The sequence below is a fragment of the Eurosta solidaginis genome, chromosome 1, assembly GCF_040869045.1.
Source record: "Eurosta solidaginis isolate ZX-2024a chromosome 1, ASM4086904v1, whole genome shotgun sequence".
Classification (NCBI taxonomy): Eukaryota; Metazoa; Arthropoda; class Insecta; order Diptera; family Tephritidae; genus Eurosta; species Eurosta solidaginis.
Genome location: NC_090319.1, coordinates 249,829,316 through 249,846,075, shown reverse-complemented (window position 1 = coordinate 249,846,075; position 16,760 = coordinate 249,829,316). Strand labels below are relative to the sequence as shown.

Sequence of the window (16,760 nt, the reverse complement as noted above, 5' to 3'; positions counted from 1 at the left end):
CATTCTACTTGCTTGGGGTAACCACTTTAACTTAACCAAACCTATCGTTAAGTTAAACTTTTTTTAATTAAAACATTTTTTTTATTATAAAAGAATAAGGAAATTTCAGATAAGTGCCACACACTTCTCCCAGCAAGTGATAGGTTAGGTTAGATTAAGAGGGCGTACGTGGGTGTTACCAACATTTCCACTCGGAGACATTTTTGTCCATTGTGAGTGCCCTCAGTAAGTACAGGGTGGCGGCAAATTCTTTAGCCACATTACCTCTTAGTGGTCCTCAACGAACTACTTGCTTTCCGTGATGAACCCAAGAAGAAGCGGGACATCCACCTTCCCAGCCTCTGCCACGCTGTCGAAGAAGCGTTAGCCCAGAAATCTGAGACTTCTTCTTTGAAGCGCGGGACATCGGCAAAGAAAGTGCTAGATCGATTCCTCTTCCTCCTTGAGACTTCGCAGTCAACCCTATTGGTCCATAGCAAGTCCGTTGCCCTGTTCTCATATTCGTCGATTCTCCCTAGGAGATAACTCAACGGCGGTCGGACGGAGCTGTCCATCTTACTTATGTCTAAGTCGGAACCTTTCCTAGCCATCTCATCCGCGAGTTCATTCACTTCAATGCCGCTGTGCCCAGGGACCCAGCAAAGGGAGACATTGAGATGACTTATAGAAGCCAGAGAGGCTCTACACCTCGCACGATGTCCGATTTTATCATGTTGGACTCTAATGCCCTTAAGGCGGCTTGGCTGTCAACAAAGATTGTTACGTCGACGTTGGCGACCGCACTATCTTGAAGCAGCTTTGCTGCTCTGTTTATGGCATACACCTCGGCTTGGAATACATTGCATGTGTCAGGAAGTCGGAATGATTGGCTTAGCTGTAGATTTGTTGAGTACATCCCAGCTCCAGTTCTCTTTTCCATTGTCGAGCCGCCGGTGTGTATTGTGATGCCCCTGCCGTTGTCTAGGCCTACTTCCCATTCCTCCTTGAAGGATATCGCATGTTCTGAACCTGGAAGTCCAAAACACCAGCAAGTGCTACTTTGGATTGAGTAGACAACTAAAAAGTAAAGCCCTCTCTCTTTTTTCATATCTTTCGTGATGTATATGTAGGCAAGGTCGAGAAGATATGTGATCGCCCTTGGGATATCCAAAAAAAATGGTTTTCGAGAGATTTATGATAAATCATCAAAATCAAATTTCTTAGCAACTTCAACCTTTGTAGTGATCCATCAAAAAATGCTTGAAATGAAAATTAATTTCATGTAAGTGGAGGTCCACACCAAAATGAAACTTTTAAATAGTAAATAGTTTCGAGCAGTTTATTTAACTATTGATGCCAAAAGAAAGTGGTTTATTATTTATATATGTAGAGTAAGTTTGCTTAAATATGCATAAAGCGAAGGGTTTCTTGTATTTTAAATAAATATTCCCCTTTAGTAATTATAAGCTAATAAAAGTGTAAATGTTGCTTTTTAGTGCGACCAATGTGTTATTGTTGTCATTTTGATAGGAATCTACATACAAATAGAAAAAAATAAAGTCGCTACAAAAATTAATTAACCGCCAGATCGGCGACTTTGGTTGTTGGGTGATTAATACCTTAGTAAAAAATAGGTAAAGTCTATACTTTAATTAGAAACTTGTTAGAAATAGTCCTTTATGATAGTTTCAAGTCTATGTTATGAAAACTTGGTTGCATTTTTGTAAATTCGCCATTCGAAATTTCTATAGAAATCTGTAAGTGGACGGCATCTGGATTAGTTATAAAATGTTTTAAAAATATGTAAACGAAGCGTTTTGGAGGCGACATCCACATACAAGAGTTTGAGTTTTTTATACTCGGTTGAGCAGAGCTCACAGAGTATATTAAGTTTGATTGGATAACGGTTGGTTGTACAGGTATAAAGGAATCGAGATAGATATAGACTTCCATATATCAAAATCATCAGGATCGAAAAAAAATTTGATTGAGCCATGTCCGTCCGTCCGTTAAAACGATAACTTGAGTAAATTTTGAGGTATCTTGATGAAATTTGGTATGTAGGTTCCAGAGCACTCATCTCAGATCGCTATTTAAAATGAACGATATCGGACTATAACCACGCCCACTTTTTCGATATCGAAAATTTCGAAAAACCGAAAAAGTGCAATAATTCATTACCAAAGACAGATAAAGCGATGAAACTTGGTAGGTGAGTTTAACTTATGACGCAGAATAGAGAATTAGTAAAACTTTGGGCAATAGGCGTGGCACCGCCCACTTTTAAAAGAAGGTAATTTAAAATTTTTGCAAGCAGTAATTTGGCAGTCGTTGAAGATATCATGATGAAATTTGGCAGGAACGTTACTCCTATTACTATATGTATGCTTAATAAAACTTATCAAAATCGGAGAACGACCACGCCCACTTTAAAAAAAAAATTTTTTTAAGTAAAATTTTAACAAAAAATTTAATATCTTTACAGTATATAAGTAAATTATATCAACATTCAACTCCAGTAATGATATAGTGCAAAAAAATACAAAAATAAAAGAAAATTTCAAAAGGGCGTGGCTCCGCCCTTTTTCATTTAATTTGTCTAGGATACTTTTAATGCCATAAGTCGAACAGAAATTTACCAATCTTTTTGAAATTTGGTAGGGGCATAGATTTTATGACGTTAACTGTTTTCTATGAAAAGGGGCGAAATTGGTTGAAGCCACGCCCAGTTTTTATACACAGTCGTCCGTCTGCCCCTCCGCATGGCCGTTAACACGATAACTTGAGCAAAAATCGACATATCTTTACTGAACTTAGTTCACGTACTTATCTGTACTCACTTTATCTTGGTATAAAAAATGAACGAAATCCGATTATGACCACGCCCACTTTTTCGATATCGAGAATTACGAAAAATGAAAAAAATGCCATAATTCTATACCAAATACGAAAAAAGGGATGAAACATGGTAATTGGATTGGTTTATTGACGCGAAATATAACTTTAGAAAAAACTTTGTAAAATGGTTGTGACTCCAACCATATTAAGTAGAAGAAAATGAAAAAGTTCTGCAGGGCGAAATAAAAAACCCTTGAAATCTTGGCAGGTATTATATATATAAATAACTTAGCGGTATCCAACAGATGACGTTCTGGGTCACCCTGGTCCACATTTTGGTCGATATCTGGAAAACGCCTTCACATATACAACTACCACCAATACCAATATCGTACAAACACATTCTAGAGTCACCCCTGGTTCACCTTTATGGCGATATTTCGAAACGGCGTCCACCTATGGAACTAAGGATCACTCCCTTTTAAAATACTCATTAACACCTTTCTTTTGATGCCCATATTGTACAAACAAATTCTAAGGTCACCCCTGGTCCACCTTTATGAAGATATCTCGAAACGGCGTCCACCTATGGAACTAAGGATTACTCCCTTTTAAAATACTCATTAACACCTTTCATTTGATACCCATATCGTACAAACAAATTCTATAGTCACCCCTGGTCCACCTTTATGGCGATATCCCTAAATGGCGTCCACCTATAGAACTATGGCCCACTCCCTCATATAATACTCTTTAATGCCTTTCACTTGATACACATGTCATACAAACACATTCCAGGGTTTCCCTCGGTTCATTTTCCTACATGGTTATTTTCCCTTATGTTGTCACCATAGCCCTCAACTGAGTATGTAATGTTCGGTTACACCCGAACTTAACCTTCCTTACTTGTTACTACTGGTTTTCAGTTGTAAATGAAAAACTTAATATTTCTTATTTTTTTTACATCAAGCCAAACAAAAAGATTTTGGAATGCTGAGCTTGAGCAAGCTCCCAAAAAATGCTCTCTTGAAATACAAACAGAGTTTATGGCATGGTCTGCGGTACAATTTATATAACCGAATTTTTATATCGTTCGTCATTTATGTAAATGGTGGTAAAACATACAACAATATTTAAGCAGTTCAGAAAATAAAAAGTTCCGATTGATGGAAAGTAGGCATGATTTAAATGTCGGCGATTATAGTGGATAAGTTCTGTTCGTTACAATTTTCCCAAATTTTGGATCTGTAGTTAGCAGAAGCTTTAACATTTTCCGATATAAATATATTGAGATAAAATCAGCTGTTATAGGTTTCACTTAGCTTTTTCCCTTAGGTTTTCGCATTAGTATATGGCTAGAAAGTTTCAGGTTCAAATCCCTTAGCAGGTAATCTTAGAGTTTGAAACGCTTCAGAAAGGATATGTCACAACGTGGTTGCCTTCTGGTCAGATTGGCAATAGGAATTTAAAATAATCTTCGATTGTGAATTAAAAACTACTTTTCTATCAAGTTTTCGTAGTATTTATACGCTAGATATCTAGCTACTTAAGCCAATAATAAGATCACAAAAAATTAGCATACGTAGATTCAAAAAAAAAAAAAAAAAAGAGCGAAACAACTACTTGTTAAACCACAATGCTTTGAATTTTGTCTGTTAAGTTCAATGAAATTTATTTGGCGCAAGTAAATATTACTGGCGTCAGCATGAAAGCTCAGGTATTTTAGAAATAAAGTAATACTGTTTTCACACAGAAACTTAATGATCTCATTTCACCTTCTAATGAAATCGTAATTTTTTTGCTTTCACACAGAAGTAACTGCTCGATTAGTACGACAGACAATCATGGCGGAACGATACAAGGTGGCATCATGGTGACATACCTACATACATAAATAAGAATTCAATGTACTTTGTTTTTGTAAATTCGATGGACAAATGTCAAAATCGTACTGCGCCGGAAGTTGATGTTCCAAATCAAATAAAAAAAGGTTATAATCAGCTGTTCGATGCGGCCACCTTGTATCGTTCCGCTATGCAGACAATGACATTTACTTTGACAAATGACATTTTTAAGCACTGAACACACCAAAAACTAAGAAACTGAACGCTCCGAACAGAGTTGCATTGTGCTTTTGACTTCGTTAGGCATTCGATTAGCTACTAATGAAATAATTATAGATTCGAATTTTGTAGGGAAGATTGAGCTCAATAAGCGTCTTAATGTAGAAAACTGTCTTTATTATTTAATAAGCCGTCTGTGTGAAAACAGTATAACTCAAGCGAACTATCTTTCGTATTATTTACATAAATAATCCGCACATCAACACTTATTTTCAATGTGTGTGTTTTTTTTTTTTGTTTACTGCAGATGGACAATCTGAGCTGGAAGTGCAATTAGTTGTGCCGCGGTACGTGGAACGCGGCTCTAGTGCCACAATGCAATGCAGACACAATGTGCGACCGGAAATCCTTTACAAGGTAAAACAAAAATTCTTAACTCAGCACCTGTACACACTTTTAATTAGTGGTGGCAGCCAACAACACGTTTTCACAGTTGGTCGATTTTTCATACCCAACTAAGAATGGGTCAAAAGCAGGTGCCTATTTCTTTCATTCTTTCTTTGTGCATAGAAATTAGTGTCAGAAAACCTCCAAGAGGAGCTCAACACAAACAAAAATTATTTTATTTGACTTTTAGAAAACATTGTCATGATCATCATCGTGCATTACACTGTACTGCACTCGGCTGAGTTTTAGATCGAAACAATTTGAACAAAAACAAAGATTGATTCATAAGCAAACAAATAATTTCCCCGTTTTTCGAAGCTAGCCTCGAAAACATAGATATTGGCTTTCAAAGTTCAATAATGGACCCATCCCAGGATATTATATTTATTTAAATAAATTAAATAGGAGATATACCTCAGAGAAAATTTAAGCCGAACTTCTCTTCAAATTTGCATCGCGCCACTTTCCACTTTTTTCACAAACTGGCCGGACATGACCTGCTTAAGAATTATTGGAATTTGTCCATTCCGTTGCTCTAGAGTTTCTAAAGAATCTGCTCCTCTTCAATATGTTTATGGTGACGTTAAAGTTGAAATATATATGCCCAAAAAATAATAGCCTTTTAATAACCCTCCAACCGTACCCTCATATATCATGCTCAAGACCCGATCAGGTATCAGGTATGTAGCACACAAATTTACAAATACAATGTTGTGAGCTTTGTACCAGAATGCCAAGATAAGGGCCTCCTCGATGGCTACTATCGCTAGACCCTCAGTGTTGAAATTTATTCATCGGCGACCTTAATTACAACATTGAAGTCCCAAATGTCGATCATTTTGAACATCCATGTGAATGGCAATACGCTACCGACTGTCTTACACCCTAAAATCTTGGGCGTGACGTTTGATCAGGATCTACATTGTGGTAAGCAATAAAATCCTCAAATCTCTGGCTGGAAGTATTTGGGGTAAAGATAAAGAAACTCTCATTACCACGTACAAAGCAATTGGCTAGCCGATTGCATGCTATGCGTCCCCGATATGGTCGCCAAGTCTAAAGACTACTCACTGGAAGAAGCTACAGGCCTGCCAAAATACCGCCCTCAGAACCGCCACGTGTTATCTTTAATGTCCCCAGAACAGCATCTATATAATGAGGCGAGAATGGGGAGTATAGAAATGAAATGCTAACCAAAAAGTTTCTGTTGAATACCCAGAAACCTGGGCATCGCAACAGATATCTGATTGATGAGCCCAGGGCTTTAAGGAGTCACCTCCGTAAGCATTATGAGGAAATACGGCACCTGTGAACACAGCCGTATGAAGCTAAAGGTCCACAGTGAAATACACAAACATGCGTCGGACCTCTATGCCAGGACTTGCCCGATGAATCCTGTACTCGAAGAACAATACCCAAAACTAGCAGAGGAGGAACGCACTCTCCCTAGGGAAACGCGCGTCACTCTAGCTCAACTTTGAACTGGGTACTGTAACAGGTTAAACTTTTACCTATCCAGAAACAACTCCGACATAAAAAACATATGTCCTGCTTGCAATGTGTCCCCGCATGACACCAACCATCTCTTTGACTGTATTGTAGAACCAACGCCTCTAAAACCCCTCTCATTATGGTCCACCCCTGTTGAAACTGCAATTTTCCTTGGACTCCCGTTAGAGGAAATTGATGACAATTTATGATTGGTGGCGAGGATGGGGCGAAGCACTGCTACAACAACAACTTGGAAAATGAAAACCAGTCCGAACTGAGAAGAAGTGTGAAGAAGATTGCGAACCAGAGTAAGAGATTCCTTGCACAGTACCCGGTGGCATTAAGAGTTGTCCATTGCTTTGAAGCCGAAAGCGACCCAGACGACTGGTAGAGAAAGTGCTTAGCATGGACCCATTAGGCCGTAGAAGTGAGTCGAACACAGCTTGTTAACATATGCTTTGCTAACAGTAACATACTGAAGGGGAGATAGACAGCCTACACCTTATCCATGGAAACTTGTTTACCCTACATAAAGGTCTGGCTACGGTCATAGGAATGGGCCAGTTCTCGTTTATTTATTCTTAAAATTTTGACGGAGCTGTGAAAACATACATCATTTATAGTTTCGTCCTTTTCAACTGCATTTTACTTTTCATTTGCTTGCTGTTTAATGCTGCATTTTGACTCATATCGTTAAAGTGTTTCAAGTTGCCATGAATTAAAATTAAACCAAAATAAAAAAAAAAAAAAACAAAATGTACTCTCTTGGATTAAAGTGCAAACTAGTTTTATTTTAAAATTTAGCATATTCTATTTAGCTTTGTGAAACTTTCTTCTATTTAAAATTAAACGCTTTCCCATCGCTCTTCAGCCATCTCGAGGTCAAAGTGATAGTTGGCAAGAAACTTTCCAAAAAACGTTTCCTCCAATACCTTAAGCGCAAGCTGTACAGAACCGCATGGCGATTCGGTAGAAGTCAATAGAGTAAAGTATACTAAAAGCAATTCATTCCATTGTTCAAGGTGCATTAGAAAATCAAGAAAAGCTTGAAAGTGACATTCCAACTGCCACCAACGTTTATTTGGGTAGCTTTACTTACTCGATTTTATTCGGTCACCACAATCGATGCCATCTATTACTATTACTTGAATCGTATGAACACTTATAATTGTTATAGAAAAAGTTCAGTCGAACATTATGTACCCAGCTTTGTGCTCTCACATACATAATATGGCCATTAGACTGGGTCGATTTAATAACCGATATCGCGCCATCGATTTTTCGATAGGATTTGGGCCCAGGAAAACAAGTTCCACTACGCATAAAAAAATAATTTTCGAACCATCGAAATTTCATATTTTTTTTTGACTTATTTGACTGACCTACTAAAAAATTTTCATTTGATTTTAAAATTTTCAAAAAGCTGTTATCGCCAACATTTTTAGCGGACATTTTTTGGTCGGACAGGGTATACATATGAAAATTTTTTTTAGTAGGTCATGAAAAAAACCTTAAAAATCAAAGTCGAAGAAAAGTCAAAAAAATGAAATTTCGCAGGCCCGAAAATTATTTTTTTGGGTATGCGTAGTGGAACTTTTTTTCCTGAGCCCAAATCCTATCGAAAAATCGATGGCGCGATATCGGTTAACTTTCGCCCATACAAATCGACCCACGTTAATGGACATGTTTGTGATATGTTGCGAACACTAAATAATATTATAGCTGATAGCGAATTGTTATTGTAATGTTAAAATATCATATTTTTTTATACAGCTTTCTTGCCTTGCAATTAATTAATTTATTGCTTTTTGGGTTGGGAAATTTAAGATATTCGATAAACAAAATCTTGTTTTTCCTTTAAATTTGAATTTCGTATGATTAATTTTTAAGGTAATGGGTAAATTGATGTCGCAGAAATATATTTGCACCAAAATTTCAAAAAGGCAGTAAGTGAACTTTGAATATCTTTCTTCCCCCTGGGGCTCGTTTCACAACTCATACAAGCCTTGCATTAAAAGTAAACTGAAAATCTATAAATTCTACACTCAAAAATGTTTTTTTCAGAAATGGGTATGATTTTTCGCTACAGAAATTTCTTTCTCAAATCAGTACTTAAAATTATTCTTAATAAAAAAATACCTATATAATATGCATGCAAATTTTTTTCATTAATATAAAAACTCTTTTAATAAGTTGCCTATCACGAAAAGTTCCTCCAAGTTTTACGTTCTGAGGAAGTTTTTTGAGTGTTTATTTCATATTTGTTACATTGGCAGCCATGAAGTACAATGACAAAGCCTATACGAGCACTTGTTGTAAAGAGTGGTTGGATTATTATCATCTTCACTGGGTGCTTCATCGCTGCGTCTATTTAAGAGGACAGCACTCTCTGAACCAATGTTACTAAATGGCGCTTTTCGTTCTGACAGAGACTTGATTTGGCGGCATTCAAGGGTTGTGTAGTGCAGTACCTACCCGCGGCGGATCCTGTTTCATTAACAGACGAGGCTCTGGCGACCCCAAGCTCCTCATGCAACTAGGGGGTGGGGAGGGAGGGATGACCTTGAAGGTTTAATGTGGTGATATAAATCGTTCCCGAGATGGTCGGGCTAGTACCTTAATTGGTGCTTTGTTGCCGGAACGTACCGGATCTATATCCGGCAAAGGACCATCGACATCGATAACACTCCCCAAAGCCTTCGGGGAGTGCCTTTATCGTTAATACAACAACAACAACAACAGAGATTTGACTGGGGCTTGAAACCTTGTGTCTCTCGTGGAATTCCGGATTACATTTTCAATTTTTCTAACGCGTGACAGCGATGTAGCTTTACGGATTTTTTAATGCTTTAACTTGAGCTGGATATGACAATATTTCGGGCAAGTTGATCGCCCTCAATCCATTAACTAATATATGAAATCGCTATGCTTATGTATTTTAATAAAAAAACAATCAAAACCAAATATGTTCAGACTGAGCATTTATTTATTTATTTGACTTGTTGTCCAAATTTGTTACAAATGTAGACTACCAGGCACATAAAGATTAAGTATTGAATTACCAAAGAAATGTATTTTATTTTAAAACAATGTTTAATATATGTATGTAACTCAAAGAGAAGTGATTGCATGCTCTTTATGCTAGTTTTCGTTTCTTCATTTCATTTCATTCATTTCATTTCATTTTTTATTCATTTACTTTCAAAACAGCATATATGTTACAATAGCGACTTAAATTAAATTAACCATAATTACAGAAAGAAAAGTAAGGCATTCTGTAAAAATATAGGTATTTTAGTATCGAATGCCATCTTCGAATAAAATTGAATTCAAAAACATGTAAAATAGTGCGTGGGGTGAAGTTTGATTAAAAATAATAAGTAATAAAATATATTAATACAATATGTACATATATTTTTTTAAGTGCTATGGTTCAGCAAAATTTTGATGTCTTCGTGTGATTTCTCTAGTAGAAAAGATTTAACCTTTCCCAAAAACTCATTCAGATTTCTAGTGAGACGTATACATGCAGGCAACGCATTAAAAGCTTTACAAGAAACGATAGTAAAGAAGTTGTTGAAGTTGGTTGTTCGAGAGGTCGGGACATACACAAGTCCATATGAGTTTTGCCTCAAGTTATAACTATCCGATACCAGGCTATGTAAATACCCACAGCGAATGAAAAATATCTTTAACGTTTTATAGTAGTATATATGCTTAACAGGAAGAACTTTCAGATCCCTAAACAACTCCATAGTGTGGTGAAAACGATCAACATTACATATTTTTCTTATGACCCATTTTTGAAGAGTTAGAAGCTGCTGGATTTTATTACCTGCAGCGCCACCCCAACAGGTTATACCATATTGGAGCTTGGAGTGGACTAAAGCGTAGTAAATAGTTTTAAGTGTTTCGTTTGAACAAACTTTTCTTAAATTGTAAAAATAACGAACGGAAGATCGCAAGTAGGACTTCAAACGAGAAATATGCGTAGACCAACTCAAGTTTTGGTCAACAATAACACCAAGATATTGGAAGTCGCTTACTTTTTCAATAGTGAAGCACTTATCGGAACAATTTACTTCAGCTTTAAACGATGCACAGAACAGAAAATTATTAATACAAAACGTTTGCAGTCAGTAGCATGGAATACAATGGCTATGTCAGGTGAGGATTTTGGATGCAAATTGAAATACATCAACTTCGTTTTCTTGCTGACACAGAGCTTATGTGCTGCAAACCACACTCTTAGCAAATGCACATCGTTATTGATTCCTGCTACTAAATCCAGATAGGTCGATGAGCCATAGGCGATAGCAAGGTCGTCAGCGAAGGCTGTTACTTTTCCATACAATGGCAGCGAGAATATTGAATTAAGGTAAATCAAAAATAGAATAGGACCTAAGACAGATCCTTGAGGTACACCTAAGCTAATTGTAACTGGGTTACTTATACTACTTCCAACTTTTACTTTTTGAATTCTTCCTGACAAATAAGATTTAAACCAATTATATATAAACCCACGGAAGCCCGCAAAATACAATTTGTCTAATAAAATTTGATGATCAACCATGTCAAATGCTTTAGTGATATCAACGAACAGTCCAGCACAATTCTTTTTATTGTCTAGTTCCCTATATATGTGAGAACAAAAGTCCAGCAGGGCATCTTCTGTTGACCGCCCATATCTGAACCCGAATTGCATTGAGCTGAAATAGTTATTATTGCCAAGAAATGATGGGATTCGATCTTTAACCAGTTTTTCAAAAATTTTTGAAATTGAAGACAGTAATGAAATAGGCCTGTAGTTATTTATATCCGTTTTGTCACCCTTTTTAAATAAAGGAATGGCAATAGCGCATTTTAAGTCTAAAGGAAATGATCCACCTAAAATACTCATATTAAACAAATGCGTTAGGATATCAACTAAATTTAGTGCCACATATTTAAGAGTCTGATTCGAAATTCCATCACAACCACATGATCTAGAGTTATTCAGAGAATTAATTGTTTTTAAAACTTCAATGCCAGTAAATGGCTCGAAAAAAAAACTATTTCCCGAATTCGACAACTCAGGTATCAGAGCGGAGGATTCGAAAACAGGTGATTGCCCCATTGATAGAAAGTGATCATTGAAAAGGTTTGCCACTGTTGGAGGATCAGAAAAGCTCACGCTACCATCACATAAAACAATTGATGTATTATTATCTTTACAACTGCGATTCAGAAGACCGTTAATAATATTCCATTCCTTCTTTGGATTGCCATAGGAAGACCTAAACTTATTTCGATAGAAATTATCACGCTCCACGTGTACTTCTTTTTTCAGTTCTCTACATAATTTCATATACCTGCTGCGAAGATTTGCGTTTGATGGGTGGTTTTTACACTTTTTTCCAAGCTTGTTTTTTAGATGAATTTTTTTGAGCAACTTTTTGCTAATCCATGGTTTTAACTTATAATCAGATCTGCGAGGGATAAAAGAAAAGCTAGCAGACTTAATGTGTCTGTTAAAAATGTTCAGAAAAATATTAAATGCCTTGGATACGTCTTTTTCAGAGTAACATTCATCCCATGACTCAAATCGCAATAGTTCGTTTAGAGCGTCAAAATTTATTTGCGTTAAACAAGAACTAACCTTTTTATTATTGTTTTTTGCACAGGCCTTGCTTAGTAGTACACCAGTCATAGTGTGATCTGTTATTCCGACATCAAGATTTAGGCTACGCAAACTACTGAGAAAATGATTACTAACACGACAGAAAACGTGATCCAAGCAGCTTCCAGACATACTACGAGTTGGTTCATTTAAATACGATGTTAGACCATGACCAGCCATTAGATTTAGGAAACTATCTATGGTAGGATTAGCGTTAAGAATATCTAAATTAAAGTCACCTAAGATGACAATATTGGCTGAATTTTCACCACGGAGAAGATTTGAGAACTCTTCCACAAATATCTGAACAGGTATCACATGTAGCCTGTAAACACATATAAAAGTAAAGACTGCACCGGAAATACTTATTGAAACCTTTAGGATGTCAGCACTTGTGAGATTGCATTCAAAATAATCACACTCATACATATCCAGAACAAAAACTCCAACACCACCTGCAGAATAACTGTCATTAGTGTTCGCGAAAAAATTATAACCAGGTATAGTGAAATCATGAATTTCGTGGGAGTATATCCAGATTTCAGACAAAAGTATTACGTCGGGATAGTTTTTAAACATCTCTAGATTGCATAACAATAAATCAAAATTTTGCCGAAGACTACGTATGTTTTGATGAATAGCAACAAACGAATCCGTAGAATTATACATCAAATCAAGATCATTAATAGGGCTGATTATAGCGAGGTTGTTTATATATAAAATATTTGAGAAAGCCATTTGAAATATGCAAGTATTAAATAATAATTAGAAAACTACGTTACTTTTGACAAATCGTCAAAAGTACTAAGAATAACAACGTCGCTATTATCAGTCTTTTTCATCATTATTCTACCATGATTTATCCACAGGTACTTATAATTTTGTGCTTTTTTTGTTTTCTTCGCTACTGTAAGCAGCGCTCTGTTGTAGCTAGTGAGACTATCGTTTATGTAAATATTGGTGCTTTTCTGTCCATCACCAAAAAGCTGAGAAGTTAATTTCCCCTTTTCTCTCCGTTTTTGGGACATAACTTTACTCTTCAACTCAGTAGAAGCAAAATTAATACGGAGCACGTTTGTTTGCTTGAATTTTTTGATGTAGCATTTGCTTATCTCTTCTGGAGAAACAGATAAGTTCAAAGCAGCGCCTAAAATTTGCTTTGTGCATTCTGGAAAGTATGTTAGGCTCAGGCATGCATAACCAACGAAACGATATCATTTCGTTACGATAATCAACGTTAATAAACGAAACGAACTCATTTCGTTTCGTTTATTAACGTTAAGATCGTCAAATTAACGAAATGATTTCGTTTCGTTTTCTGCCATATCAAAACGAAATCAAATCGTTTATGTTGATTATTAATTTCAAACTATGCTGGCAAAGCTGATTGATGGCGGAGTCATTAAAGGTGAAAGCATTAGCCAAGCTGATTGCAACTTTTCTCTTGAATTTTGACAGTACGAACATTTCTCAGAGTATTTTTGACATTACCACCAACGAATTACACAAACAAATTACATAGAGTTTGTGTGTGTATGTGCGCTCGTTGTTGCCACCTTACGGCTTCACCATGGCTGTAGCATTGCCAGCACAATTCAAACATAAAGTATCACGTTTTTGTTAACGTTTTTAACGTTAACGAAAGCTTTTCGTTTCGGTTAAAAACGAGATACAATTTATTTTGATAATTTCTTTATCGATAATATTTCGAAGTGTTTCAACGGAAACGGTGGAAATTTTTTGATAAACGATTAGCTTAACGTTAAGGTGCATCCCTGGTTAGGCTGCAGGCAAAGCCTTTACGGTTTTTTTTGTTCTTTTGTGGAAATTTTTATCTGCTCGCAACGCAAAAGCGGGACTCTTTTACCCTACATAAAATGACGGTATTACAAGTGTAACCCTGCTGAGCCAGCTGATCGTGCCAATTTATTTTCGCAACTTCAGAAATTTTTAGCGAAAAGAATTGAAATAAGGCAATAATTTCTAAATTCATTTTTAAATGTTTATTATTTATTGACAGCACGCTTGTAAGAATCAGTAGATACACGGGGTAGCCATATGTACATATGTATATGTTCTTTTCATGCACTATAAAAGTTCCCACCTCTCAGCGTTGGGAGTAACTCTATTAATGTTTTACCGTTTATTTAGGTAAATTTTTTTTCAGAACAGAAAACGCTCTCAGTCGCGGTCAGTGTACTCAATTTCATTACAAATACATTTCTTTAAATGAAATTTATCGCAAAAAAATGTGTGATGATGATCCCTCGGACAGATAGGCTGACGAGTAGACCGATCAATGGATAAACAATGCTACTGTCGATCAAGTCGATAGTTGCCACCGAAAAAATCGGATTTTTTTCGCGAAGTAACCTCCCCTTAAAATACCTTTCAGGATCCGCACCTGATCACTACTAAAGTGGAATATCAATATATTTAATAGCGGGATATGCCGTAAAGATATTGAATTTTTCATTTGAAAGCGACTTAAAACAATTTTTGTTTAGAAAATTGGGCTGGCTCGTGAACCAATTTTCCAATTTCTTGTGGTGTTTATATTGTAACGGATTATGGGAAATTCCTGATTGTTTGGCAGCTTCTGATAACGTTCAAATCGATTAACCGTCGAATAAAAAACTCAAATATTCAGTATGGCAACATCTTTATTCACAACTCCACTGTGGCAGTAGTACTTCACAATTACAATACCCACGTACTTCACTAATAGCCTGTTAAAATCAAAATTATTGATTGTTCCTCAGCACGACATTGAAATTCGAAAACCAAGACTTGCAGGTACGAATTTTCAGTTTTCCATTGAAGAATACTGTCAAGTTAACCTAGTAGAAAAGTATACCAAGAGTAGTTGAGAAAATATTTTACATATATTGTTTATTGGAATTCAATGTAAATCAGGCATGGGATTTTGAATACTATAAACAGCTGTCGAGCTAACGAAGTTCAGTGTTGATGCTGTGCTGAATTTACTAAAAAATGAACGGGCACTAAACAGCAAATATATTTGAGAAATGATTGAAAGCGGTTGAAATAGGTAAAACTTAATTTAAATAATTCCTTAACACACACGAATAATTTTTTTTTACCTTTATATTAAGTCCCCTTCATGTTTGTCCCCTCATTTCCATACGAATTTTTGACCCACGGAAAAGTCTGTTTCGGTAACTTCCCGTTGAGCTAAACACTTGATACTTAGAACATAGTTCAGATCTGGGAGACATTATAATGCAAGTGAAAAAAAACCTCTAGTTGGCGTACGGATCAAGATAGCACACAGTTTGCGAGTCGATGGCACTACAATTCGTGGAAAACAAAATGCCGCCAGGTGTCTGATGTATCGAGATAAACGAAAATTCCTGAAAATCCCTGAAAAAATGCAGGGAATCTTCCGATAGATTTTTAAGGAACTTCCCGGTGAGCTAGAGACTTGAAACCTTGGCCGTGAGTCAGAACCCGGTGACAGTGCAATGTTTGATAAAAAAATTTCGCTAGGCGGCGCATGGATCGAGATATTAAGAAAATGGCACATGGTTCAAGACCAGGTGACAATACAATTTGTAGAAAACAAATTTGGAGGCTTGGTGACAATACAACCCACAGAAAACAAAATTCCGCTAGGTGGCGCGCTAAGTGAGATAACTAAAAATCCTTGAAAAACGAGGGGAATCTCGCAATCGATTTTTGAATATCTTCCCGGTGAGCTGGAGACTGGAAACTTGAGCCGTAAGTCAGAACCCGGTGACAATGCAATATTTTATCAAAAAAATTCCGCTAGGTGGTGCATGAATCGAAATACTAGGAAAATTAATTTTCTTCCCGGTACCTAGAGACTTGAAGCTTGGCGCACAATTCGATGCTTGATGACAATACAACCTACAGAGAACAAAATTTCACTAGGTGGCGCGCTAAGTGAGATAACTACAAATCCTTGAAAAACGAGGGTAATTTTGCAATCGATTTTTGAATAACTTCCCGGTGAGCTGGAGACTTGAAACTTGAGCCGTAAGTCAGAACCCGGTGAAAATGCAATTTTTTTCAAAAAAATTCCGCTAGGTTGCGTATGGATCGAGATATTAGGAAAATTAATTTTAATTTGGGAATATTTCAATCCATTTTTAACTAACTTCCCGGTTACCTAGAGACTTGTAACTTAGCACATAGTTCGAGACCCGGTGACAATACAATTTATAGAAAACAAAGTTCCGCTACGTGGCGTGCTAATTGAGATAACTACAAATCCCTGAAAAAAAGGGGAATCTTGCGAT

General features: G+C 36.4%; 1 protein-coding gene across 1 annotated transcript in view; it reads left to right on the top strand.

Moving 5' to 3' along the window:
* Positions 1-16,760, top strand: part of beat-VII (beaten path VII) — a 599,011-nt gene that overhangs the window by 223,927 nt on the left and 358,324 nt on the right. The window contains exon 2 of the mRNA XM_067760324.1: positions 5,188-5,297. Coding sequence (XP_067616425.1) covers positions 5,188-5,297 — 110 coding nt within the window. The remainder of the gene's footprint in view (positions 1-5,187; positions 5,298-16,760) is intronic.